Source organism: Rhineura floridana, chromosome 9 (genome assembly GCF_030035675.1).
Source record: "Rhineura floridana isolate rRhiFlo1 chromosome 9, rRhiFlo1.hap2, whole genome shotgun sequence".
NCBI classification, from domain to species: domain Eukaryota; kingdom Metazoa; phylum Chordata; class Lepidosauria; order Squamata; family Rhineuridae; genus Rhineura; species Rhineura floridana.
This window is the reverse complement of record NC_084488.1, coordinates 30,586,649-30,614,414: the sequence shown is the minus strand read 5'-3', so window position 1 is coordinate 30,614,414 and position 27,766 is coordinate 30,586,649. Positions and strand designations below refer to the sequence as shown.

At 37.9% G+C, this 27,766-nt stretch overlaps 1 protein-coding gene across 1 annotated transcript in view; it reads left to right on the top strand.

The window, feature by feature from the left end:
• Positions 1-27,766, top strand: part of SCFD2 (sec1 family domain containing 2) — a 226,944-nt gene that overhangs the window by 71,440 nt on the left and 127,738 nt on the right. Inside the window, exon 5 of the mRNA XM_061583924.1 lies at positions 24,174-24,423. Within this exon, the coding sequence (XP_061439908.1) occupies positions 24,174-24,423 (250 nt within the window). The remainder of the gene's footprint in view (positions 1-24,173; positions 24,424-27,766) is intronic.

The following is a 27,766-nucleotide window of genomic DNA, read 5'->3' as shown; positions in this document are numbered from 1 at the left end:
TGCAGAGGAAAAAAAGTGTTTTGTTCAGATACTCTTAAAAGGCTAGGCATTTTAGGATGGCCTCAAGAGAGAGAAATTAATTTGTAAATTGAATATTTGTAAGACATTTTTGAATTATTGATATTACACATTGATTTTATTATAGTTACCTTTAGATGTGCGTCATTGTCTTATAAGGAAGAGATGCAGATGTTTGTGACATCTGGTGAACATCTAGAGACTTTGAAAAACATCATCACATTTTTGTGCTTGGAAGTATGCACTAATGCCCTTGAGTTTGCTTCTCCTGCTATGAATGTTTTGAAATTGCAAAACTTCCAAAGATAACAGGAACATGTTTCACATAATTGGGAGCGACTGCTTTGCAATGGGTGTTTTCATGTGTTTTTGCATCCCAGTGTTGGTTGACATTTCATTCCCTGAAAATACATCTTGAATGCCATTCTTGTATTTGTGAAAGAACTTTAGCTGCGTTCCCTTTGACCCATATAGGAATCAATTGAACTAATACTCCAATCGAGAATACATTGCCTAGGATCCAAAGAGCTGTTTTCGGCCATGTCCAAGGGCTTGCAGAAACCCAGTGCAACTTTTGACTCTTTTCTTCTCAATAGCTGACTCTATGCTGGTCTTTTAAAGTAGTTGCTTGAAAAGCAATTTGTCTTGCCACATGGAGAGATGGAGGGTGTGTGGCTGTTTTGAAGAATAAACACTACTAAAGCCCCTCCCCCCTTGAGTTTACAGAACTATACCTCAAGAATTATACATGGTTTGTTTGTTTTTATTCTGGCTGTATCATTGGGGGCGGGTATCTAATAAAATCTGAATACTTGTTTTTTCCCCTCTGCTATACACTTTAGATAGATTGTCTCCTTTTTTTGGTAGAAACATTGAAGTTCTTGAAACTGATCATACCGTGATTTTAAAAACTGCTTTTTTTGTCTGCAAGGAAAGCCAAATACATTGGCCACAATCTTCGGCTTATCTGTTTGTAAAGAGGATCTTCCCCTGCTGTATGTGTGCAATCTCTGATGAAAAAGCAAAATTTCCTTTGTCATTTCTTTAAGGCAAAAACTACGTTTGCTCAGGACTTCTGAATTTGAATTTGTCGGCAGAAGGAAGAAATATTTAACCACAGATAGAGATGTAAAATATTAAACCCCCCTTTATATTTGCAGCTCCATTAATTACCTAGCTAAAAGATTCTTGATTTTATGATCTGGATACATAGAAGCTTATAATAATAATAATAATAATAAAATTTTATTTGTTAGTCGCCTATCTGTCTGAGCTAACGGACACTCTAGGTGACGTACAACAATATAAATACAATATACAATCAAAAAACCACAATCATCAATTAATCTAAAACCATCCTTCAATTAATACATCGTAAAAACTAATCCACCCCAGAAATCCTATAGGCCTGCCTGAATAGCCAGGTCTTTAAGGCTTGGCGAAAACCCATCAGGGAGGAGGCATGTCGAAGTTATATAACTACACCCTACATAGAGATGTAAAATTTCTGGAAATTTGGAGCCATGGAAAAAAACTTTTTTTGTTTTTTTCAGAAAAAAATGAAACTTTTTAGAAAAATTGAAAAAATGCAATATTAGCATGTTTTACAGATTGAAAGTCACTTTAGGAACATCAAATGTAATTATGTACAAGTTGGTTTGGCATAATTATCACATTTGGTATATTAAAAGTACATTTTATCCAAACAATTATTAGAAATTGGATTTACTTTTTTAAATTTTTACTTTTTTTGTAACAGATGGATCTACAAGATCCTGAACTGTAAGGAACACCTGAACTGTAAGGATCCCTTTTCCTTTTGCCAGTTTATGAGGAGCAGGCAAAACAATTTTTAAAAATAACAAGAAAGCATCAACATTAATAACAAAGAAAATAATTTGTCTCTGCTAGTCCTCTAGTGTCAAGCAGACATAAAGCATCCATTCCCATAAAAAGGACTGAGAAAAAGGGGTGGACCAAGATTCAGTAAAGCATTTTATTCATCATGCTAAAATAAAACATTCCATAATCCATTTTTTCTCTTTTTTTTGTCCAAAAAAAAACAAAAAACAAAACAGAAAAGGCTTCGGGGAAAAACTGGAAAAAGACTAGTTTTTTCCCTAATTTTTCTGGGAGTTTTGGGGGGCCTTCACATCTCTAACCACAGGCCCAGTACTAGTGGGCAGCTAGGTTGAAAACTGGATGAGGGCCCTTTTGAGTGGTGGACCTCTGCAGCTGAGGCTGGGTGGGTGTAGCTCCCACTGTATGATCTGAACAAGCATTGGGGCGTGGATCACGGAGTGGGAGCCACCCTCCCAGGCATAACCACCCTCACTTCTGGTGTGGGCTGGCCATGCCAAGTACTGCACATGCATGCTTTCCATCACCCAAGATTGGTGGTGGGGGCATCAACAGCCCTAATCTTGGGTAATGGCAGGCGTGTGTGTGCAGTGCGATGATGCGGCCAGGCCTATTTAAATCACTGCATCACCGCAGCCACCACCTTCAAAGGCCTGCTGCAGTCTGGTGCAGACCCAGCTTAACCACTCCCAGAGGTGCCAGCTTTCCTACTGGTGGAGCCATTTCCCCCCAGCAGGCTTGCTTCCAGTTTCAGAGCCATTGTGGAAATAAAATAATTTAAAATGCCCACTAGGGCAGGAATTGGCAGGCTGGAAATTGGAAAATGTTTTAAGTACTTCCTCCTTTTAAGCAGTTTCCCCTGCAAATGATCCTTGGGGTTGGAAACCTGGATTTCCCTAGTGAAGTCTAGTTTTTCCCTTAGATTGTGGTCTTCCTATTTCATGTCAACAGTATACAGCATGGATATACAGTATAACTGTTTTTATTTACCCTGGAACTTAAATAGATCTTACTGTGCACGTGTTAAAGTTATATTTGTTTTCTTGTTTGTTGTATTTATTTTATGATGTACACCACCCTGAAATCTGATATGATGAAGGGCTGTATAAAATGTTTTAAACAAATAGATGTATGATCTCTCTGTTTTGAACAGGAGCTGAGCTCGGGGGGAGGTTGCCATTACATGAAACAAAATTGGCAGCTTTGAAATGGGGCAGCTCCCCCTGTTTGTCATTTTCCACGATTACTACAAGGTAGCATTGAAAGTGTTTGAATGTTAGAGTGCAGAGTGATTCTTGATTGACTAGAATCACCCCTGCGACCAGTATAAGCATTACCCTTGCTCTAAATAGATGTCATTTTCCTTTCGTTCACGTAACCAAATATGATTTGTTAAATCGCGTTATGATATTCTGCTCAGCAGTGATCACTTAAGAAGGAAACAGAAAAAAATGGAGCTAAAACAGTAGCTGCAAAAAGTTGTGGAAAGCCATGTAAAAGGCAGAATTAGAACTTCTTCAAGGTTCCCTTCCTCTTGAAATTGTTATTAAGGACATTTAACATTTGGCTCAGCCTTTATTTTGATTCGAAATTGTTTTCATGGAAGAATGGCAGCAAAATTTGAGTATAGTGTACTTTCGACATTTTTCTTATTATAATGAGCAAGTTAAGGTTTGTCCTGATATATCTTTACACTTTATCCTCAGGTGCAAGTAACACAATCTTATTTGGATATGCAGAATGCTAAAGCCAAAACTTAAAGCATGTTTGGCTGGTGTAGACTGACAAAATAAGGAGGGGAAAACCTTGCTCCTGATTTAACAATAAACTTGAATTCCCTTTTGCAACATGACTTTTTAAATAGCAAGAAGTCCAAAATGAAAACCAGTGCAGTGAATGTCCTGAAAGAAATGTGACTTTAATTAGCCTTTGCAAAGGAGCTTTTTCTGGTAAAAAAAATCTCAGGTTGAAAAGTTCACGCACACAACTTCATCTTGGTTCTTGCAGCTCATATTTGTGATCTTGGGCATACATCTCTGCACAGTTAATGTCAGAGGCTTCTAGTAACACAACTTCAGCTGAACCAAACCACATTCCAGCTTTCATTATCTTATTGAATGTCTCAGCTTTGAGTGGCAAAATATGTCAAGATGCTAACCAATGGGAACATAATTCCCTTTGGCTTAATTTTTGTTTATCACATATAGACCTAACGTAAGTCCTAAATAGAAGAAATATAGGATACCATCCATATGCTAAAAGTATTTGAAAAGATTTATACGCAGACAGCTTTGCATCAAGACTAGAATTTGCTAGGTCACCATATTCTTCTAATAAGGTTAATATATGTGGCAAACCAGTGATTGCTAAGAGCATAGAATATTATATTTATTCTGGATATGCTTATTAATCCCCCCTCTTGCTAAGGAGTCTGACAATGCATGTTCAGATATTTTCACCTGGAGCCTACAGCCAGGATATGAAAAACTACCCAAATAGTTCTGTGCATCAAAAAAGGGATTTGGGTTGTGTTTCCCAAATGGTATCCCCAACTGAAGCAAGCCAATTTTGAAACTCAGTGGTGTATCAAAGGTAGCTTCCAATATGGCCTGGGGATCTGCTGCAAAAGGGAACACAGGAAGCTGTCTTCTACTGAGTCAGCCCATTGGCCCTTGGCACTCAGTACTGTCTACACTGATTGAGAGTAGCTCTGCAGGATTTCAGCCAGGGACCTCTCCTAGCCTTGCCTAGAGATACTGGGGATTGAACTTGGGACTCTCTGCAGGTAAAGCAGATGCTCTACCACTAAACTACACTTGTTCCCCAACAGAAAAATTAATAAACCCATTGGCTTATATTTATATTTATTTTATTTATATTTATATTTCTCTGTTGTACACCGCCCAGAGAGCTATGCTAGTCGGGCGGTATAGAAATTCAACAAATAAATAAATAAAATAAATTGGGCAGCCATTTATTTATTAACTACACCAAATACTTCTAACCCCCCCCCCCCCCGATCCAATATAAAACATCTACATATGAACATTGCCACCCTGGGCTCCTATTGGGAGGATGGGTGGGATACTTAACAACACACCCAAACACCCAACACCAACACACCCAAACACAACCAACACAAACACCCAAACACAAACAACACAACCCACACACACAACCCACGCAAACAACCCACACAACACAAACTACACACACAAACAACAAACACAACACACACAAACAACACACACAAACAAACAAACAACAAACAAACACACAACACAAACACACAACACAAACAAACAGCAGCAGCAGAGTCTGACCTTAGGCACCAGTTAAAACCAGAATGACTTATCCAAACACTTGAGAGAACAGGTGTTTTTTATCCAAGAATATTTAGCTTAGTAGTTCAGTACTTCTTAACCTTTTTTGGGTTCACAGACCCTTTGGAGAATCTTATGACAGCTATGCCCCCCCTTGCCACAAAAATGCACATAAACACATACACACATAATTTTGTATACAATTTATTGCATTGGAAATTGGAGGGTTTTTTGTGCCTGGTTCACAGACCTCCTGAAGGCCATCCATGGACTCCCAGTTAACAACCTCAGCTCTAGTTACATCTGGTGTAAATGGAATAGAGAAAGAGAACTTGTTGTCATCTGCATATTGATAACACCAAACCCAAAGCTCCCTGATGACGACACCCAACATCTTCATATAAATATTAAATAGGACTGAAGAATTGACTGAATGTAGCCTTGCAGCAACTTACAATGCAACTGTCAAGGGGTCATCTGGGAATCTCCCAGTGCCACTCTCTGGAAACAGCCCTGCAGGTAGAAATGGAATCTTTGTATCACCGTGTCTCTGATTTGCAGCCCACTTCAAGAGGATACTATGGTCGATGGTATCAAAAGCCACTGAGACATCCAAGAGATCAATAGGATCACACACTCCATTTCTCAACACAGATCAACCACTAGAGTGGTGAAAGCCATCTCAGAGCCAAAAGTAGCTGTCTGGATCTGGGCCTAGATGCAAACACTTAAAAGGAGTAATAGACCTGAAAAGCTTGGCAGTATATATGTAGGAGAATTTTCCTTGCCCAGAGTGTGTTACATCACTGTCACTCGTATTTCCTCTACTGTTAATTGAGTTGGCCTTTGGGCATTCCCTCTGAAGGATTCATGCTTGCTGATCAAACTTTCATTCAGAAGCTCAGGAAATGAAGCTAAATGTAAATGTATGTAACAAATTCCATAAATAAAAGTAACAAATTGGGTTGCCAAACGTTTGCCGTAAGTCTCAGATATAGCAAATGCCTTGAGGAAGTTTTAGCTTGTGCCCTACCTCCCCTAAGATAATCTGTTCCCTGTCCCTCTTCCTCCCCATGATTAAAATAAGCAAGATTTTTTTTAATGTCTAGTTATGCAGGAAGATGTTGCTTTGTTCTTTTGAAGTAGATATCTGAACGGAACTTCTTATTGAGCTCTGGCATTTGTGCCCCAAACCAGCAAGAGAGATTTCTGTGTGTAGTAGTGCTCCTCTGAATGTTCATGAGATTCAATTATCACTGCAAAAAATGTTTTGGAGAAATGCAGAAAAACATTTACAAAACTTGCTTACCTTCTACTTGCTCATCTGTTAGTAGTTTGATTGCAGGTGCTTAGACTTTTTTAATTAGAAAGAGAGTTTTCAGTGTATGATCTCAGCTGATTAGAAATCATATAATGTAGCCCCGGGAAGGGAAACTGTGTCCCCACAATGTTGTGGGACAACAACTCACATCACCCCTGATCTCACATGCTGGGTGAGATTAACAGAATCCAGCATCATTTGGAGAGCTACAGGTTCCCCTCCCTAACACACCCTTTCTATGTGATGGCATCAGCAAGAGCAAATGAATCACTCATTGATCTCATTTTGAATGGGAATGAAGAGAAATGTGTAAGGCTAATAGTGGCTACTAAGCATAATGGCTATGTTCTACCTTCCCGGTTGGAGGTGGTATAATTTTGAATATCAATTGCTGGACATTGCAGAAGTAGAGTGCTGTTGCACTCAGGTCCCAATTGGAGGTTTCCTACAGGCATCTGGTTGGCCATTGTGAGAACAGGTTGCTGGACTATATAGGTCATTGGCCTGATCTAGCAGGCTCTTATTATATTCCCTTGCCCATTCAGCTGGGCCAATTTACCACTCCGCCACGCTGTTCTGGTGGTTTCATGAACTGCCAGCCAGTGCTGTGTAGCAAGACATTCACTCAATTTTTCTGAATATTTTATTCATATTTTTAAAATACAAACAAAAAATAACCAGCACAAGGAAAACAAACAGAGGTATACAAAAGCCCAAATAATATTTCCTTTGGTAGATTCATTATTGATAGTTTGAATCCTTTCACAAGGAGCTATAGGTCATCGGTGGTTTTGGAGCTGAGTACAAGGAATTTCCGAATGAAATCAAGATAAACCATGTCACTTCAAAGTCATTCTGGAATTTTTTAGTTTATCCGTGAGTTTTTCTGCAATGCTATTTCACAGTCATTGTGATACCCCTGTTAAGAGTTAATCCAGTTCTAGTTTTCCAACATGTACCTATTAATTGTCTTGCTGTTATCATAAAGTATATTGTTGCGCACCACCCTAATTTCTGAATGGAGAGAGATCTCCAGGGGTCCCTGTGCTTTCCTAGGGTTTGGTTTCCTTGGAAAGAAGGTTAGTGGAGTCTGTGGTGTCTTTATGAAATATGGTGTATTTATTTACACACATTCCAACCTGAGCTTAAGATGGAGGGGTTCAAAGCATCAGCAGTCCAATAGATCTTTTCCATCAGGCTTACAGGAGGCACCCTAAAGCCATGATGCAGGGAGCCAGCCTCTCTGCATGTCTCCAGTTCTCAGCCTTTCCTCCAACTCAACTAAAAACACAAGCATCTCTTTCGGGGGGGGCTGTCAAGAGTTTCAGTAACAGTAGAATTTCCCTGGCCCATTCACCCCACTTAATGGGCATTTGGCAGACCCATTAGCCCACCTGTCCACTCTATCAGGAGACTCATCTGACCAACAGAGCAGGCCTTTAAGCTACAGAGCCCACCTCCAGGTGCAGGGTTCCAAATCAGAGGTTGGAAGGGGACTCATAGAAATCATCTATCTCAACCCCCAAACCCATAACAATATTAAGTTTTTATTAAGTAAATTCATATTGACGCCATCAAATATAGCCAAGAGGGCTAATCAGGGAGTAGCTGTAATATGTTTATTCATAATTTGTGAAGTTTCAAAAAATATTACTTGCCAAAAACTTAGGGACAGTCCTCCCAAAGATATAGAAAGGTGAATTCACTCCAGTGTTCTCAGTAGTTCACATAATTGGTTGAGGCAGAATGTGGATGAAAATGTTGATCTGAATGAGCATCTCCATTAACCCTATGCAGTACAGATGGATGACTCCATATGACTGAATGAGGTAAGAACAACTGAAGGAACATTCCTCCAATATGTACACCCTTGTAATCTGTATTGCACCCTTTTGCAATGCAAACATTCTATGGGACACAAACATTCTCTTGAAATGCACCCTGTTCCATGAGCTGCCTTGTGTAATTGTTGTTGACTTTTATGATGCTTTCTGAACAGGCTGTATGCATCTTTATGATGCAAATCAGGTTAGCTATCTGCATCTAGAAGACTAGTTATGAGTTAGCATACATGTCACAAGTTGCCCACAGTTGTAGTTGGATCAAATTTGTGATATTCCAACCTTCTCCCACAGCTCCTAAATACTGTGATAATGAAGTGTTGCTTTGATTACATTTATAAATGCGCGTAGTGAGACACAAAACATTTTTTAAAACTCCCCTTAGTTATATTTGTGTTTCCCTGATGTCCTATTAGTCTGTTTGGATACTTACTAAACATTAATGGGGTTTGGTTTGTGGTTTAATCCTGTAATCGTTATTTATTCTCCATCCTCCTTTGCAAGCTTCAGAGAATCATGGACTGGGTCAGAGATCTCATCAGCCAACGAGCCCTGCAGAAATTGAGAAGACTAAGCATTATTGTTTGTGCTAGAACATATGTCCTTTGTCCATTATGGAGATTCATCAGTTGACTGATTCTAGTGTCAAGACCTGGCAGTCGAGGTGTTTTTGTTGTTGTTGCTTCCCCAAAAGAAGTGAAAAGCATCTGAGATGGTGCTTCTTACTGTACCAATTTGTTTCCTTGCTGAACACTTCTGCCAAGGCTTATGAAGCATAAAACCACACCATTGTATGGAAGAAAATTCCTGTACATGTAAACATTTTCCCCTAAAGATGAAGTATGCTGTATCCTTATGTGTTTTAAGAGTTAGAAAGCATTTACTCACTTTTTTGTCATTGAACTGGGTTTTAGAGAGGAGTTGGTATATGCATGTGTTTATATTATATATTAGTGTATTAAAATAATTAATAAGCATATTCCCTGTAAATAAAACCAAGAAAAAGGACTATCCTGCTGAAGTTCAGTATCAGTTTTGTTGTGTTTGAAAATTTTTTATGACAAGACTGTCCTTCATTTAACACATTGTGCAGAGTGAGCAACTTAGTGCAATGCTGCCATCTACTGTTGGTTTTTTCGGTGGAATGTTCACTCAGCCATATTGTATCTGCATACTCACACATGTATCCATACACAAAGTGAAAGAGGGGGAGTGGGACTGCAAAGGTTAAAACTCACTAGCAATTATTTCAACCTCATGGTGCCATTCTTAACATATCTTTCATTATATCTGACACACTTGTGTGATGTACAAGAGTGTGTAACAAATTGCTTTGGGGTTGTCTTTTCCAATTAATCAGTGTTGAAACAATAAGGAACAGAATCTTAGGCAATACAAAGAATTGCAATCTGGTCTGTGGTCTCCTGTGGTGGTTTTGTGTTTTGAACAGTAAGCATGGGTCCTTTAGTACAAAAATCAGTGTCACAGAATGTTTGTTGGCTTTTTCCCAAGTCAAATAAAACCGCCTGCAAATTCTACTCTCCTGTTTCTTTACCGAAACAATAAAGCTTAGCCCTGCTTAAGAGTTTTAGAGGCACTTTGCTTGTGCGAGTTGGGTTCCTTCTGTTTTGAAAGTTCCTGTATTTGGAATAGAGATTGTTTCATTTTTAACAGCAGTTGGTGACATTTTTGTTGGTAGGGCACCCTTTCTTCAGTGGCAAAACAAATCAAACTCCACTTAGCACATGAATCATTGTTAAAGTCAGCAGTAATCCGGTGTGTAAAATCTGCCCGTAAAAGCTGGGAGGAGTGAGTGAGGATCAAACCTGGAACACATTAAATTAGTTCCAGTATGTCCAGGGCAAGGCTCCGTGTTGCTTGCTTAAGCAGGCAAACCGGAAACAGGCAGTTTATAACAAGCAGTCTGGTTCAAGAACTGTGGGGTTCATTTGAAAAAAGATTTATATCCCTCACTTACATAAACATTACAAATGCTGGCTGCAAGTAGGGAGGCAAATCTTTATCAAAATCTTTCTCAAGAACTTTTTCATTGTGAATAAAATGGACAGCATGTGCTCTTGTTTGAAGATTCGCCAGTATTTACACAATAATCTTTTTTCAGTGTTCTTAGCTAACTAAAACACATTTTGCACAGTTATAGCAGACCACCTACCATTAATTTTATTTTGTTGCTGATAATATTAGAATTTGACAGGAAAAGAGTAGCAGAGAGAACACCATTTTCCAACATTGATTACTTTATAGAAATTTCATGTTTAAAAAGGAAATAATGTGTGCTCTCTCTTTCCTTCCTTCCTAGCTATCTTTTGAGCAAACTATGGTGTATTTGTGGACTATGCCTTTTAAGAAAATATCATAATAATCTGGTTTGAATAGTGTTTTATAAGTTATTATATAAAATGTATGCTATGAGCCCAGATGTCTGGTTTTATTGTCACTTTCACTGTTGTAGACATAGCCAAGCCTCTGTCCTGCAGCTTCCTATCTGTCATGTGGGGAGAATATTACCTACCTCTTACCGCATGTTTGTAATGATTATTGACAGAATTCTTGTGAACATTTTAAAAAGCACTAATATAAATGCTATGTCATTGTGACTTATTTATCAAAAGTCATAGCACTGCCCTGGCGATTGTGATACAGAATATTTTCATGGTCTTATACTATATTTTAGTTGCTTTTTATTTTAACTCTTACTTCTAATAGCATCCTCTGAACCTTATGGTCTGGGGAAGTTGAGAAGCGTGGATGAAAATTTCACATATCCTGTGTTGCAGCTAATACTTGTAGAACTTACTGTCAGCTCCTTCTTGTCCTTGCCTCTCCCTTTCCCCATAAATATATTTGCTACTCCCTATCATCACCACAAAAAAAGTTTGCTTTGAAAGGCTCTTGTTTTGTTCATTTTTTTTAAGCTTGACTTTGTAGATGCAAGAATAGTAGCAGCATAGAGCAATCCAGGCAGCTCCTATAACAGAGGTAGTATTACAATTAGTTCAGAGTTGAGGCATTTCAGCAATAAGGCCAGATATAGGAATTGAGTTAGTATGGTAAAACCGGTACATGCATGCTTACTGTGCAATATGGAGGGGGGAGGACGAAACCACATACAAGGTCATACAACTTTAAAATTATTGCTAAGCTTTAGAGATATATCATTTTCACATGGGGCTTGCCAGTACTATGAGGAAAGTTTGACATCTGATAGTTCCTTCACTCCTCTTATGCCAAAGTCTGCAATCTACTGAATGTATTTTGATTACAGTGCAGTTTTTATTTATTAATTAAGTACATTTATATCCTGCCTTTCCATGGGGAATGCTCAAAACACCTAACAATAAAAATACATAATGGATCGGCAATATAGTGGATACAGCAAGAGCAGGGCGCCTAGTAGGGTGTTGCTCCTTGAAGTAACAACTCCATGGCTCAATTATGCACAGTTCTATAACAATGCACACACCATAGGAGTGAAATGGTAGACCAGATAGATGTCTGGTTATTGCTCTGCCACGGTCTCTGAAGCAACACTGGAGCAGCTTCAACGCCATATTGTTCTTGTTTTACAACAGTGGTGGGGAACCAGCCCACAGACCTCATTGGATCCACTAGACATCCCAATTTGGTCCACAAGGCCAATTTGGCCAGCCACACACACACACCTGTCTATCACTTGATGTTGTATGGTGTCAGGTGCAGGACAGGTAAAGCTGCAGCTTGGTAAAGCACCATGTTCAAAAGGAAGAATGGGGAGCACACTAAGTGGCTTTCCAGTTCTTCCTTTGCAGCCGTGGATTAAAGTTACAGTCACCTGATACAATATGACCTCAAGTGATTGATTGCTAAAGTGGCCCATGGTGCTCTTAGTCACTTCTGGATCTGGCCTGCCAGCTGGATCCAGTTCACCACCCCTGTTTTACAAGATACAGGGTACTTCAGGACCCTTTTCCAAGTCGTACTAGGGAGTTGGAGGGAGGTATGGAGTCTACCAATATTTCCCACCGTAGAAGCCCATGGTCATGATAATAATTTACTTTGCGTGCTTGTACTTTTATTTTTATATCTATGTTGAACAATATTTGAAAAGTTACTTGCAGCAAGGTCAAAGTGCATACAACATCTCCCCTTTTAAAAGAGTAAGGGCTTTATCTTTTGAAAACCTAATAAAATTCTTAGTACTAATCAAAATTCTTCAGCAGGGTGGTTAGTCTGATTAAGGCTCAAGGCCATGAGCCACTGCTTAGCTGAAGCCAGTTGGAGCAGTTGATGATGGTGCAGCCCTGGATCTGCTGTTTTGGGCTCCCTTACATAAGCGCTAATCCTTCCAAGCACAGGTCATTTGCATCTCATCTGTCGTTCTCATGGACAGGTTCATGATTAGTCTATGGTCTGGTTCACATGATCAATTCCTCATTTAATAAACCAGGACATGCACGGCCTGCATGCAGCTGCGTAGAGCTGCTTTGCACTTCCCTTTGCGTGAGAGGCTGAACAAGCCAGGATCCAGCTCTTAACCATAGCTTCCTGTTATTTGCAAACCCGGGACGGTAGTTAATGGCTGACAAACAAGCCAGGATGTTAGGCCAACTTTAAATCATGGAATGGATCAGAAGAAGTGAAATGTTTTACTGCTGCTGTTATTATAAGTGTATAGTTTTGACATTTTATCTGGCTTTAGAAAAATTGTTTTAATGTTGTAAACAACTGTGGGAAAACAGTATATTTTGATCAAATAAATACACTAGCCATAATTTGCAGGTTTTCACATTATTAGGAAGCTACAGCTGAATCCTGGCTCATTTTGCCATTTGTGTGAAGAGAAAAGCAAATGCAGGAAAGAGTCTGTATATGGGTGCACACTGCTCTTTCATATCTTGATTTACTGATTACCAATTTCTATTATTAAAATTAAAGGCCTGCAGGTTGGATTTACAACCTGATCATCATTCTCAGGTTCTTGGCTGAGAGTGCACAAGATTTGCAGCGAAGTAGACTAATGCTCTTAACGTTTGCAGATATTTATGTTATAAAACCCAGACTTGTTTTATAACTTTTTAGGGGTGACTATTAAAAAAAGTTCCAACATTCTATTCCTGTAAACCCTTGCACTAAGCCAATCAATGATAACAAAATGCTGTAAATACAATCACAAATTGTGACAAATACAATGACGTGCTGCCCAGCAGAGCAACTTGAAGAACTTGGTGTGTGTGTGAGAGAGGGGGAGAGTTTGGAAGATTTGGCATCTGGCAATGACAAGTATTTAATTTGTTGTTAGATGAGGGTCATTTGTGTTTAAGCCTTCTATTTATGGTGTAATAAAATCAACAACAGAGTCTGACAGGTTCCACTGAGAAGAAACCAGAGCAATCAAGAAGCTGAAAGTTTAACAAAGGCAGGAAATTGCCACTCAAAAAGGGAAAGAGGATGGGAGTAACTGGTGAGCATAGAAAAGGCTATCTGTAGCACTGATTTCTACAAAGTAATTGCGGGAATAAGTACTGGATATTTCAATAGTGCTGAAAAATCTGAAGGTGATCTTGTTATCTTTACTTAATTGGTGAGTATTTGGACATCCATTTCAAGAGAAAAAATAAATATACTTTGCCCTGTGTAGTAAATCAAGCTTAGTTTGGAAGTGATGGTTGCACTGGGAGGTGACTTCTGGATTGGGGCCTTCTCAAAGCAGTGTCTGGACCTGAGTTAATTCACCAAAGATGGGACAATCAAAGGAGCATGCACTTGTGATATCTAGTTGTGGCATCCCACTTGTGCAGTGGACAAAAAGAACTTTTGCTTGTGGAAACTGGACTTCCCCTTCCTTCCCCCTGTGGGACCCCTTAAATCTGTTATGAAGGATTGGGAGGATTGGGGCCTGCAGGTGGGAGAGAAGAAACCTTTTGTGTCTGCTGTGGATTAAATACAGAAATTTGGAAGCAATGCCTGCGGTTCAGAGCTGTCATAATGCTAACAAACATATTTGGAGACATCAGTGATTTGCCAGCAGATTACCCAAATAATTTGCCATCATAAAGTAGATGGAAAGGGGAAGAATCCTCTGAAATAAAGAGCTAGGCAAGGATTTGTTCTAGAAATGGGATGGCCACCTCCTTGAGAGCAACCTTATTCTTCATAAGGGGTCCAGGAGCTGGAATGTGTGCTCCTGCATGATACAACTGCTTCACTGTCACTATAATAATGTCACCGTTGGAACATGCGTGTTCAGGTATTGCTAGGCATTACACGCAAAATCTCCAAAGATACGCCATGTTAAAGTGTGGATTCTTTCTCTCCAACATACAACTTTGATTTTTCCCCCATTAAAGTGAAAATGGTGGTGCAGTTTTTACCACAGTTTTGACACTTGATAGGTCCAATGGGACCCTAAAAATATTGTGTGTGAAAATGCATAGTATCTTTGAGCAAAGGAATGAAATATTGTCTATGAGCTCTTTGTTTGTCAAGAATTATAAGGTTCTACACACGTACTATATAACATATTGTAAAATAAAACTGATTTTTTACTTTGGGAAGTATGTATTCACTTCCTTATATCCTTATATCCTCCGACCTGCCAAAGCCCAATAGTCTGCGGAAGTCAGCAAACAGATGTCATTGCTTTTCCTTCAGAAGGTAGTACGTTATTCCTTAGCTCCAATTTAGCACAAAAAAGGCTAGCAAGGAGAGAGAAGAACAAGGGTAATCCCCTTCCTTTCACACAGGTCTTAGTATTATGCTAAAATAGCCAAGCAACAAAAGGCAGTAAAGACTCGTCTTGGTTGCAACTACCCTGTGTAGTGTGACTGTTTTTATGGAGCTTTTGAAAAACTCAGGATTGACCCTTCTTTTTATTATTTTTACTGGCCCCTTTGATGACAGACAAACAAGGCTAACCTGAGGCTAACATAACCAGCAGGAAATTTGGGTCACGGGTAGTTACATTTTTAAAACTTGTGTTTTTCAAGGCTGTTCAATCAGTGTAATTGATTGATTTGTTTTTGTTTTTTTTTTAATAATTTTTATTCAAATTTTTCCAAAAACAAACAAAACAAAGTCAAAAAGACATAACAATACATCAACAAAAAAATGAAAATAAAATAGTTGACTTCCGATTTGTCGCAGATCAGCTATAAGTATATAATATACATCAAACCTGTCCCTTAATGTATACATACAGAATCCCTTTTCTCCATAGGCTGTCTTAATTAATCGTCAAATCCCAGTATCATCATTTTATTTTGATCTTTCAACAAAAAGTCTAAGAGAGGTTTCCATTCCTTAAGAAATGTATCTGTCGATTTTTCTCTAAGTAAACATGTCAATTTATCCATTTCTACTAAGTCCATTAGTTTCAATAACCATTCTTCCATTGTTGGTGTTGATTCCATTTTCCACTTTTGTGCATATAATAATCTTGCTGCCGTAATCATATATAATATTATTCTTCCATATTTCTTTTCTATTTGTTTATCCATAAAACCCAATAAAAAAAATTCTGGTTTTGACCGAATATTTATCTTTAGAATTTTTTGCATCTTCCTACCTATCTGTGCCCAAAATAATTTCGCCTTTTTACATGACCACCACATATGATAAAAAGATCCTTCTTGTTGTTTACATTTCCAACAAACATTAGAGACATTACTATACATTTTTGACAGCTTTTCTGGAGTCATGTACCAACGGTACATCATTTTATAAAAATTTTCTTTAAGATTATAACATAATGTAAATTTCAAGCCTTTTTTCCACATATTTTCCCATTGATCCATTTGTATGTTATGACCAAAATTTTTTGCCCACTTTACCATGCACTCTTTTACTTGTTCTTCCTCCATATCCATTTTCAATAAAAGTTTATACATTTTTGCAATTATGTTTTCATCATTTGTACACAAACCTATTTCAAAATCAGATTTATTTATTTCAAACCCATACATTTTCTTGTCCATTTTATATCTTTCTAACAATTGTAAATAGGCAAACCAATGAAAACTATATCCTTCCTTTATCAATTGTTCTCTCTCTTTCATTATGTATTCTCCATGTACATTTTCTAATAGTTCTTGATAAGTTAACCATTTCTCTTTTCCAGACATTTCTCTTCTATAAAAAGCTTCTTGACTTGAGACACATAATGGTATTTTCGAATAAAACCTTGGTTTGTATCTATTCCATATTTTCAACAGAGGACGTCTTATAAAATGATTATTAAAGTCTACATTTACTTTTACTTTGTCATACCATAGATATCCATGCCATCCCCACTTCAGATTGTGGCCCTCCAAATCCAATAGTCTTTTATTCCTCAATAAGATCCATTCCTTTATCCAGACTAAACAGCAGGCAGCAAAATAAAGTCTCAAATTTGGTAATCCCAGTCCTCCTCTTTCTTTAGCGTCTTGAAGTAATTTAAATTTAACTCTTGGTTTTTTTCCTTGCCATACAAATTTAGAAATATCTTTTTGCCATTGTTTAAAAGGTAAATCAGAGGATATTACAGGTATTGTTTGAAACAAAAACATCATTCTCGGTAATACATTCATTTTTATCACAGATATTCTACCCATTAATGACAGTTGTAGTTTATCCCATCTTAGCAAGTCTTTCTTAATCTCTGTCCATAATTTTTCGTAATTATTGTGAAACAACTTTGAGTTTTTATTTGTCATAATGATGCCTAGATATTTCAACTTTTTTTCTATTGTAAAATCTGTCTTGTCCATTAACTCTTTCTGTTCCCTTAAAGTTAAATTTTTCACCAACATCTTTGTTTTTTGATTGTTGATCTTAAATCCTGCTAAAGGTCCAAATTCTTTTAATTTGTCCATCAGTATATGAATTCCTTCCAAAGGGTTTTCTAGTACAATTATCAAATCATCAGCAAATGCTCTCAATTTATATTCTTCTTTTTTTATTTTTAATCCCGAAATCCTTTTATCTTGCCTTATATCTCTAAGCAACACTTCTAAAACCAAAATAAATAAAAGGGGAGATAATGGACATCCCTGTCTCGTACCCTTTTGTATTTCACATGAGTCCGTTAAGTCTCCATTAACAATTATCTGGGCCTTCTGTGATGTATAAATCGATCTAATCCATTTTATAAAGTTGTCTCCAAAGTCCATTTGCTCCAAAACCTGGAACATAAATTTCCAATTCAAATTATCAAATGCTTTTTCAGCATCTAAAAAAATCAGAGCTGCTTGTTTATCATTTCGTTGTTCTAAATATTCCAACACATTCAAAACATTCCTGACGTTGTCACGTAATTGTCTTTTAGGTAAAAACCCTGATTGATCTTCCTGAATAAATTGTTGCAATATTATTTTCAATCTTTCAGCCAAAATCATTGTAAAAATTTTATAGTCATTGTTCAGTAGAGATATTGGCCGATAATTTTTTGTTTTAGTTAAATCTTGGTCCTCTTTAGGTATTAATGTTATATTAGCATTTTTCCAACTATCCGGTATCTTTCCCTCTTGCAAAATAGAATTCATTGTAGACTGTAAAGGTAGCAGGAGTTCTTCCTCCAAACATTTATAATACATTGCAGATAGCCCATCTGGTCCTGGTGCCTTTCCTAATTTAATTTTATTTATAGCTTCAGATATCTCTCTTGACATAATAGGGCCATTAATAACTTGTCTCTGAAAATCTGTAATTTTAGGCAAATTCTGTTTAAATAAATACTCTTCTATTTTTTCAGATGGAATTTCTTGACACTTATACAATGTTGAGTAATATTGATGAAAAATCTTTTTAATTTTTACATTGTCTGTCAGCGTCTCATCTCCTTCTTGTATCTTTAAAATAATATTTTTTTGACGTTCTTTTCTTAATTTATATGCTAACCATTTCCCAGGTTTATTTGCAAATTCAAAAGTCCTTTGTTTAGCAAAATTTAATTTCCTTTCAATTTCTCTAACTGTCAACATTGATACTTGCTTCTGTAACATTTTAATTTGATTTACAATAGAAACTTTAGCTGGATTCTTTTTCAATTCTTCCTCTTTTTGTTTTATTTCTTCCAAAATTAATTGCATTTTCTGTTGTTTCTTTTTTTTTAATTCAGAATTACATTTAATAAAGTATCCCCTCATAAATGCCTTACTTGTATCCCAAACAATATTTTCACTTGTTCCTTTATGTAAATTATATTCAAAGAACTCCTTTAATTTCTTCTTACATTCTTGTACTACTTTATCATTCTGTAATAAAGATTCATTTAGTCTCCATCTAAATCCAAGATTTTTTTTTTTTAAAGTTAATATCACAGGATTATGGTCCGAAAAAGTTTTTGGTAATATATCCATTTTAAAAATATCCTTCGCTAAAATTTTTGACATCCAAATCATATCAATCCTCGAAAATGTTTTATGTCTTTCTGAAAAATAAGTAAATTCCTTTGCATTATCATTTATATATCTCCAGGTATCCACCAATTCTGGATGTTCCATGAGTTCAAAACAAATCTTCGGTAATTTACCTTGTGTCTCTTTGATATTTTTTTCAGAAAGCCTATCAATTTTTGGTGAGATTACCCCATTCCAGTCACCCATGACACACCAATGCTCATATGAAAACTCTGACAATTTTTCCATAAGTCCTGTATAAAACCTTGTTTTATCTTCATTGGGGGCATAAATACCCACTATCAAAATGTTTGTACCTTGTAAAGTAATTTCAACCCCCACAAATCTACCACTATCGTCCAATAATACCAATTTAGGAAGCAATTGTGGGTTAATATAGAGAACAACTCCATTTTTTTTTTTTGGTCCAGCTGAAATAAATTCTTCACCCAAATTTTTACAAATCAAATATTTAGAATCTTTCTTCTGAATATGAGTTTCTTGTAGACAAATTATATCCAATTTTAATTTTTTCAAATAATGAAACACTTTCTTTCTCTTCTGCGCTGTGTTGGCTCCATTTATATTCCAAGTTAGGTATTTGTAATCCATCGTTAAGCGTGTATTTTAAAATTTGCCTGATGCTCCTTTTGATCCATCATCTTCCTTCCCCTCCTCTGCATATCCTTGTTGACTTTGTTTCCCAGGAACTGTATCCATATCTTTGAGTTTATCTTCTTCCATATCTTTTGAAGCTTTTCTCAAGAAGTCCCTTGCTTTTTGAACAGTATTCAATCTATATTTCTGTTGTCTGAATGTAAAAATCACTCCTTCTGGAACGTCCCACCTAAATTGAATTTTGCATTGCTTAAGTTTTTCTGTAAGGAAAGCATATTCTTTTCTCTTACGTAAAAGTCTAATAGGAATTTCCTTCATCACCAGTATTTCCTTACCATCAATTTTAAACGTATATTTAAAGTGTTGCTGTAAAACCATATCTCTGGTCGTTTTCTTTACGAAGTGAACAAGCACATCTCTTGGAATTTTTTTCATTGTTGCATATCTGGAGTTAATTCTATAAACTTTGTCTATTTCAAATTCCATCCTATCTTCATTCAAGTCCAGAAATTTTACTAAAGCATTAACAATTTTGTCTCTAATGTCTTCACCTGTTTCCTCAGGGATTGCACGGAATCTCAAACAATGCTCTTTATTTCTCATTTCAGTCATAGCTAAATAGTCCAAATTTTTTTCTAGTTCCAGATTTAGTATATCTGTTCTATTCTCCAAGGTTTGTACCTTTTCTTTAGTATTTTTTGCATCCTCCTTTATTTGCCCAATTGTCCCTTTAATCTCATCCACTTGTGTTTTAATATAGTCTTTTATATCTGTCAATTCAATTTTCATTTCCTGTTTAATTTCCTGTTTTATAGCATTAATCCCTTCCATTATTTTTTGAAACATTTCTGGGGGTATATCCTCTTCCTGTGTATCAATAGAACCTCTTCGCCCCTGGGCCTTAGTTGTTTTTTTAGTTGTCATTTTCAAAAAGAGGCCTTTAATTTCTAAAATTAATCACTGTTTCAGAACCTAAGGGCAGTCTATTTCTTCTTTTTTTCCCTCCACCAAAAAGAAGAGTTAATATTCCAGGCCTGTAATTGGAATCCAGCCAGCACAACACAGTCCTTATCTGCATCCAAGAATGCAAAACAATTCTGGTTGCCAAGACTAAACAATTAGTAGCATATACGAGCAGCGGATTCATCCAACAAGAAATAGTCCAAAGAGAAAAATAGTCCAAAATATAATAATTACCTCTCATCCGTTTTTAAACTTTAAAAGTCCAAATTCAAGCCAGCTTTTTGTCGTAGAAAAGTAAATAAGTTGTTTATATTTTCTTTCTTCCTTAATTATATTTAAAAGAGAAAAAGTATGACTCACCCAGGTTTCTCAATTGCTGATTCATAAACAAATCCCTTTTATTGCAGTAATTTAAGCCAAATGATAAGGTTTAGGCAGAAGTGGGCTCGCTGGTTAAGAACGTTTTTGAAAAGAAAAAACGCTTCGCTTCATTCCAGTCCAGCTTGCGTGAAAATCCTGACTCCGTCTTCAGCCGATCGGCTTGCCTTCTTATCTCAGGAATTTCCTGATCAATTCCAGCCGCCGACAGCTCAACGAAGTCTTGTGGAAGATCTGATCGGTTCTCCTGTACCTTGGAGAACATTTAAGCCAGTCCAAGATTCCTCTTGGCTGACTTTTAACCTGAAAAAAGCTTCCTCTGAGGCAGAGCTCCCTCAGAGACAACCACCAGCCAGCACCACTTCCCGGAAGTCGTAATTGATTGATTTGTAACAGCAGAGAATTTATTTATTTATTTATTATACTTGTATACCGCCCCATAGCCGAAGCTCTCTGGGCGGTTTACAGTAACCAAAAACAAATACAATTTAAAATACATCTTTTAAAACACAATTTAAAACACAATTTAAAAATTTAAAACAATATAAAACACATGCTAAAATGCCTGGGAGAAGAGGAAAGTCTTGACCTGGTGCCGAAAAGATAACAGTGTTGGCGCCAGGCACACCTCGTCAAGGAGATCATTCCATAATTTGGGGGCCACCACTGAGAAGGCCCTCTCCCTTGTTGCCATTCTTCGAGCTTCCCTTGGAGTAGGCACCTGGAGGAGGCCCCTAAATCATTTAGAGGTGCTAATTAATGACAAGCTGCTATAGGATTTTGTTTGAGGCAAATTTCCAAGCTCTGTGGTGTTTGCCCACACTGTGAAGGAGTTCACTTGTTTTCTATTTTCATATGCTTTACAGTCCAGTTGTAATAAAGCACCCTCTTTTAGACATGTCACATGTTTTATTTTATTTTTTGAAGGGAGGAAAGATTGGGGGGCGGGGGGAAGCAGCAACACAAAACCAGGGAGAGGCAGGTCTCAAGCTGGGGTTTGAAAGCAGTAATTTATTTTATGAAGAGTGTCCAACATCTTTTGAACATAGGTCTCCCCCAGGGTCTTCCTGTGTTAAATCTCATACAGAAAAAAACTCCAGTAAGAAATTGCTCCCCGTTTTTGCCATATGAGAATAAGTCTGCAATCCTGTACGTCCTTAATTCTCTTGGAACTCTATGGGACTTCCTTTTAAGTAGGCATAAGATTGTGCTGTAAGACAGGTGCTGTAAGACCAATGGTTAAAATGTTTTCTATATTCTTCCTAAAATTACTGCTTTTCCACCAGCAGCTTGAGGCCCGCCTCTTCCCGTTATTTTTTCTAAACCAAACAGAATACATACGATTATTTATTATTACTGTTTAATTTGCAATCTGTTCTCTCAGGCTCATGGCAGGTAGCTCTAGCTCTAATTTTTCTTTAAAAAAATGATATTCAACAATGTAGAATAGTTTAGAGAGCTATTTATTTTTCTCTATGAAACTTTAGGACCAGAATTTGAAATCAGTGGCCACAATGTACTGAAACCATTTCATGTGCCTTTTGAAAGTCTGTCCATTTGCCCTAATATAATGCATTTTTGTTATTTTCACTAGTATATGCATGTTTGCACACACTTTTCTCTCAGATAGGCATCAACGGGTGGCATTGGGGGATGAGGTTTCAGACCCTTGGCCTCTCAATTGTGGAGTGCCACAGGGTTCTATCCTCTCCCCCATGCTATTCAACATCTATGTGAAACCGCTGGGAGCCATCATCAGGAGTTTTGGGCTGCAGTGTCACCAATATGCGGATGACACTCAGCTCTATCTCTCATTTAAGTCCTCACCAGAGTTGGCTGTGAATACCTTGTCCAAGTGCCTGGAGTCCGTAAGTGGATGGATGGGAGAGAACAGGCTGAAGCTGAACCCCGACAAGACCGAGGTGTTGCTTGTGGGTGACAAGGGAAGGTTGGGAGATTTAGACTTGGTGCTTAATGGGGTAAGATTACCCCTAAAGGACCAGGTCCACAGCCTAGGGGTCATTCTTGACTCCCAGCTGTCCATGGAGGCTCAGGTCTCGGCAGTGAGCCGGGCAGCTTGGTATCAATTACATCTGATACAGAGGCTGCGACCCTACCTTCCTGTACATCTGCTCCCACGAGTGATACATGCCCTGGTCTCCTCTCGCTTAGACTACTGTAATGCGCTCTACGTGGGGTTACCATTGAAAACGGTCTGGAAATTGCGGCTGGTACAGAATGCGGCGGCACGCTTGATAAAGCATAGCCGTTGCCAGGATCATATCACTCCAGTGTTGGTAGACCTACACTGGTTACCAGTTGTCTACCGGGCCCAATTCAAGGTGTTGGTGTTGACCTTTAAAACCCTATATGGTTTCGGCCCAGTTTATCTAAAGGAACGCCTCCAGTATCACCAATTATGCCACCAGACAAGATCAGCCTCAAAAGACCTTCTCTCGGTCCCACCAGTCAAAACAGCTAGGCTGGTGCGGACCAGAGAGAGGGCATTCTTGATTGTGGCCCCCACCCTCTGGAATTCCCTTCCCTTTGACCTCTGACATGCCTCCTCCCTGATAGGTTTTCGCCGAGCCTTAAAGACCTGGCTATTCAGGCAGGCCTATAGGATTTCTGGGGTGGATTAGTTTTTATGTTGTATTAATTGGATCGTTTTAGAATAATTGATGATTGTGGTTTTTGATTTGTATACTGTATTTTATACCATTGTACGTTGCCTAGAGTGTCCGTTAGTTTGGACAGATAGGCGACTAACAAATAAAATTTTATTATTATTATTATATAGTATATACATCTTTTGGTTGGAGACCTGCACTGAAAATTCAGGGAAGTACAAATTTTGAAGGATGCATACAATTCAGTTTGCATATTGTTTGAGGACGTGCAAATTCGGTAGGCTTCCATTAAAATCTGTTCTGTAATGACTCTCCTGCCATTTCTGCTTCTTATGTAAATCTTGTCACTGATATTATTCATACCTGTATAGCTCTAACAATGGTACAGTATTGGTACTCCCAGACTGTTTACCAGGCCCTTGTTTATTCAGAATGGTTCAGTTCTATGCAGTGATGTAGCCAAGGAAGTCCATGGAAGACAGGGGAATTTGTCAGGAGCTCTGGTACATGCAATGCATTAATTGGGTGTTTAGTGTGGCAGCATCTACACTTTAGACTCCCCCTACACCACACATATATTACATATCAGACAAGCACCATCTCTGTTGTCTTTTTGGCACCTCTTGAAGAACTTCCTTTTTCATTAAACCTTTTTAAGTGGATACTTCTATTCCAGTCTGTTTCTGTATAGGGTCTGAAGTTATTTTTACATATGTTTTTATTGGTAAATTGCTTTGGGATGTTTCATGAGAAGTGATTCAGAAATGAAATAAATATATAAACAAGTAATCTTATAATGTGAAAATAAGGGGTGTTCTGTTTTTGTTTTTGTTTTCTGTTTTCAGAATACTGAAGAGTCAACTTTGCCTAGTGTCCTGAACCAACTGCTGCCTATCATTAAGTCTCATAACAACAGGACAGATAATGATTATACTCCTGAAGACCTCCTTGTATTGCTTGTGTACATTTACTCCATTGTTGGGGAAATCAAAATTGGAAAAAAGTTGGATGAGGCTGAAGGAGAAGTCAAGGAGGCACTTGTCCAGTCTATTTGCGATGAACCTGAGCTACCTGCCTTACTGCAGAAAATAACAGGTAAGCATAAATTCCCTTCCTTGTTCAAGAATGAGACTTCCATCAATTAAAAGTAGGTTTAATTGTGTGAAACATGGAGGATGCTGCTAATACCTGTAGTTTGTTAAGGGTGCTGAGAGTTATTAGGGGACCCTTATTCCCCTCATTTGTTGTTGTTGTTGTTGTTATGTGCCTTCAAGTCAATTATGACTTATGATGACCCTATGAGTCAGTGACCTCCAGTAGCATCTGTCATGACCCACCCTGTTCAGATCTTGTAAGTTCAGGTCTGTGGCTTCCTTTATGGAATCAATCCATCTCTTGTTTGGCCTTCCTCTTTTTCTACTCCCTTCTGTTTTTCCCAGCATTATGGTCTTTTCTAGTGAATCATGTCTTCTCATGATGTGTCCAAAGTATGATAACCTCAGTTTAGTTTCTAGTGACAGTTCTGGTTTAATTTGTTCTAACACCCAAGTATTTGTCTTTTTCACAGTCCAGTTGCCCTCCCCAGTCCTAGCCTTCTTCTGATTTCTTGACTATTGTCTCTATTTTGGTTAATGACTTTGCTGAGGTATTGATAATCCTTGATAAGTTCAATGTCCTCATTGTCAACTGTAAAGTTACATAAATCTTCTGTTGTCATTACTTTAGTCTTTTTGACATACAGATGTAGTCCTGCTTTTGTACTTTCCTCTTTAACTTTCATCAGCATTTGTTTCAAATCATTACAGTAGGGCCCTGCTTACCTGTGCTTCGCATTCCAGCGTTCCACTAATGCGGCGGCAGGAAATTCCCCTTTTTAAAGCCATTTTTGCGATTTTATGGCATTTTGCGACATTTTCTCGTCATTTTCATGCGACGGCCCCATTATAGTCTATGGCGATTTCCGCTTTATAGCGTGGGCCTGATCCCTAACCCGTTGTATAAATGGGGCCCTACTGTACTGGTTTCTGCTAAGAGTATGGTATCGTCTGCATATCTTAAATTATTGATGTCTTCCCTCCAATTTTCACACCTCCTTCATCTTGGTCCAATACCGCTTTCCGTACGATATGTTCTGCGTACAGATTAAACAAATAAGGTGATAAAATACACCCCTGTCTCACACCCTTTTCTATTGGGAACCATTCGGTTTCTCCATATTCTGTCCTTACAGTAGCCAAAGTATAGTTTGCGCATCAGGACAATCAGATGCTATGGCACCCCCATTTCTTTTAAAGCATTCCACAGTTTTTTATGATCTACACAGTCAAAGGCTTTGCTGTAGTCTAGCACAGGGTGATTTTCTTCTGAAATTCCTTGCTCTGTTCCATTATCCAACGTATGTTTGCAATATGATCTCTGGTGCCTCTTCTTTTTCTAAATCCAGCTTGGATGTCTGGCATTTCTCATTCCATATATGGTAAGACCCTTTGTTGTAGAATCTTGAGCATTACTTTACTTGTATGGGATATTAAGGCAATAGTTTGATAATTACTGCATTCTCTGAGATCCCCTTTCTTTGGAATTGGGATATATATTGAACGCTTCCAGTCTGTGGGCCATTGTTTAGTTTTACATATTTCTTGACAAATGTTTGTCAAAATTTGGACAGATTCTGTCTCAGTAGCTTGTAGCAACTCTATTGATATGCCATATGTTCCTGGTGATTTGTTTCTTCCAAGTATTTTAAGAGCAGCTTTCACCTCACTTTCTAAAATTTCTGGTTCCTCCATGAATGAATCTGTCATCCTTGCATCTCTTTTATAGAGTTCTTCAGTGTATTGCTTCCTTCTTCCTTTTATTTCATCTCGATCAGTCAGTGTGTTCCCCTGTTGATTATTCAGCATCTGTACTCTTGGTTTAAATTTCCCTTTCATTTCTTTAATCTTTTGGAATAGGGCTCTTGTTCTTCCCTTTTTGTTGTCTTCTTCTATTTCTATACAATAACTATTGTAATAGTTCTCTTTGTCCCTACATACTAGTCACTGTATGGTTGCATTTAGGGTTGTGACTGTGTTTCTGTCTCCTTTTGTTGTTGCTTTCCTTCTCTCTTTAACCATTTTAAGAGTTTCTTCAGTCATCCATTGAGGTCTTTCTTTTTAACTAAGGTATTGCCTTTTTGCATTCTTCCCTGATAATTTCCCTGACTTCAGTCCATAGTTCTTCTGGTTCTCGGTCAACTAAGTTTAAAGCCATTTGGGGCACATTTTGAGGCTTAAATGAGGCATATATGAAGAATGATTTATAATCAGGTGTAAGTGGATAAACCCAGTGGTTTGGATCTAACAGTGTTCTTGTGTAAGCAGAAGGCACTTTAGTCACACACACACACCCTGGTATTTTCTGCCATTCCCCATGACCATACTACATTCCCCACTGCCCCCAAACATGTGCCACACTTTTGTGGAGGATCACCCAATCCTCAGAAGTGTCCATCCGCTTGTCTTCGCTCTTTTATGGAGGGGCATTCTTGGATAACAGATTGTGCTCAGAATTGCCAATATGGACAGTTCATAACAATCCTGATTAACTAGTGTTTGTATTGTTAGTTGTACTTAGTGGTTGTTTATTCTCTTCACGTATCAACAATAACAAAAACAGATAAAAAGATTGGCTTTTCTGGAGGGCACAGAGAAGGGGGAGGTAAAAAAGACCCATCCTCAGGTAAATCTCTCCTCCAACACCACATTTCAAATGAATTGATTTTTCTCTTATCCGCCTTTTTCACTGTCCACATCCATACATAGAGATCGCTACTGAGACTGAATCTGTCCAAATTTTGACAAATATTTGTCAACAAAAGGAAAACAATGCCCCACAGACTGAAAGTGTTCCATATACAACCCAATTCCAAAGAAAGGGGAGCCCAGGGAATGCAGTAATTATCAAACTATTGCCTTAATATCCCGTGCAAGTAAAATAATGCTCAAGATTCTACAACAAAGGCCCTTACCTTATACAGAACGAGAAATGCCAGCTGCCAAGCTGGATTTAGAAAGGGAAGAGGAACCAGAGATCATATCGCAAACATACGTTTGATAATGGAATGGTGGAAGGAATTTCAGAAGAAAATCACCCTGTGCTTTATAGATTACAGCAAAGCCTTTGACTGTGTAGATCATGAAAAACTATGCAATGCTTTAAAAGCAATGGGGGTGCCACAGCATCTGATTGTCCTGATGTGCAACCTATACTCTGGACAAGAGGCTACTGTAAGGACAGAATATGGAGAAACCGATTGGTAACCAATCGGAAAGGGTGTGAGACAGGGGTGTATATTATCACCCTATTTATTTAATCTATATACAGAACATATACGGAAAGCGGTATTGGACCAAGATGAAGGAGGTGTGAAAATTGGAGGGAGAAATACCAATAATTT